Source organism: Haliaeetus leucocephalus, unplaced genomic scaffold (assembly GCF_000737465.1).
Source record: "Haliaeetus leucocephalus isolate CR32 unplaced genomic scaffold, Haliaeetus_leucocephalus-4.0 Scaffold227, whole genome shotgun sequence".
Taxonomy (NCBI): Eukaryota; Metazoa; Chordata; class Aves; order Accipitriformes; family Accipitridae; genus Haliaeetus; species Haliaeetus leucocephalus.
The window spans coordinates 293,304-293,896 of NW_010972663.1; the positions used below are offsets into that span (position 1 = coordinate 293,304).

Consider the following 593-nt stretch of genomic DNA (forward strand, 5'->3'; position numbering starts at 1 on the left):
CTGGGGACACTGTGGTCCTGGGGATGCCACAGCCACCAGGGACATCCCTGTGACCATGACACTGTGGCCCTGGGGCCACCACAGCCCTGGCCCTGGGGACTCCGTGGCCACCACAGCCGTCCCCATGGCCACGATGCCACAGGTCTGGTGACGTCTGTGGGGCCACCGTGGTCCTGGGGACATCCCTGGGGACACCACGGCCCTGGGGCCACCGTGGCCACCGTGGCCCCGGGACCACCGTGGGGACCCCCAGGCCCCGCCCAGGCCCGCTGCGTTGCCATGGCGACACGAGGCGGGGCATGCGCCGCCATCTTGAAGCCGGGCACGGCATCCCGGCTCCTCCCGCGCCCCGCCCCGCCCCACTGCCCCGCCCCCTCGCTTCCGCTGAAGCAGCAGGGCGGGTCTGCCTCTCCCGCTCGCCAACGACTTCCGCCAGAGCGGCCAAATCAGCGCAGCGCCGGCAGGGAGCCACGTGACGGACTGGCTGGCGGAAGCGGAAGTGAGGAGACGCGGCAGGATGGAGCTGGAGCGGCACCGTGAGCGCGGCGGGGGGGGGGGGGGGGGGGGGGCGGGGCCCGCACCCCCCCCCCCCC

General features: G+C 74.9%; 1 protein-coding gene across 1 annotated transcript in view; it reads right to left on the reverse strand.

The window, feature by feature from the left end:
- KCNK6 (potassium channel, subfamily K, member 6) overlaps positions 1 to 311 on the reverse strand; it is a 4,282-nt gene extending 3,971 nt beyond the window's left edge. Inside the window, exon 1 of the mRNA XM_010567198.1 lies at positions 239 to 311. Coding sequence (XP_010565500.1) covers positions 239 to 311 — 73 coding nt within the window. The remainder of the gene's footprint in view (positions 1 to 238) is intronic.
- Positions 312 to 593: the final 282 nt, after the last annotated feature.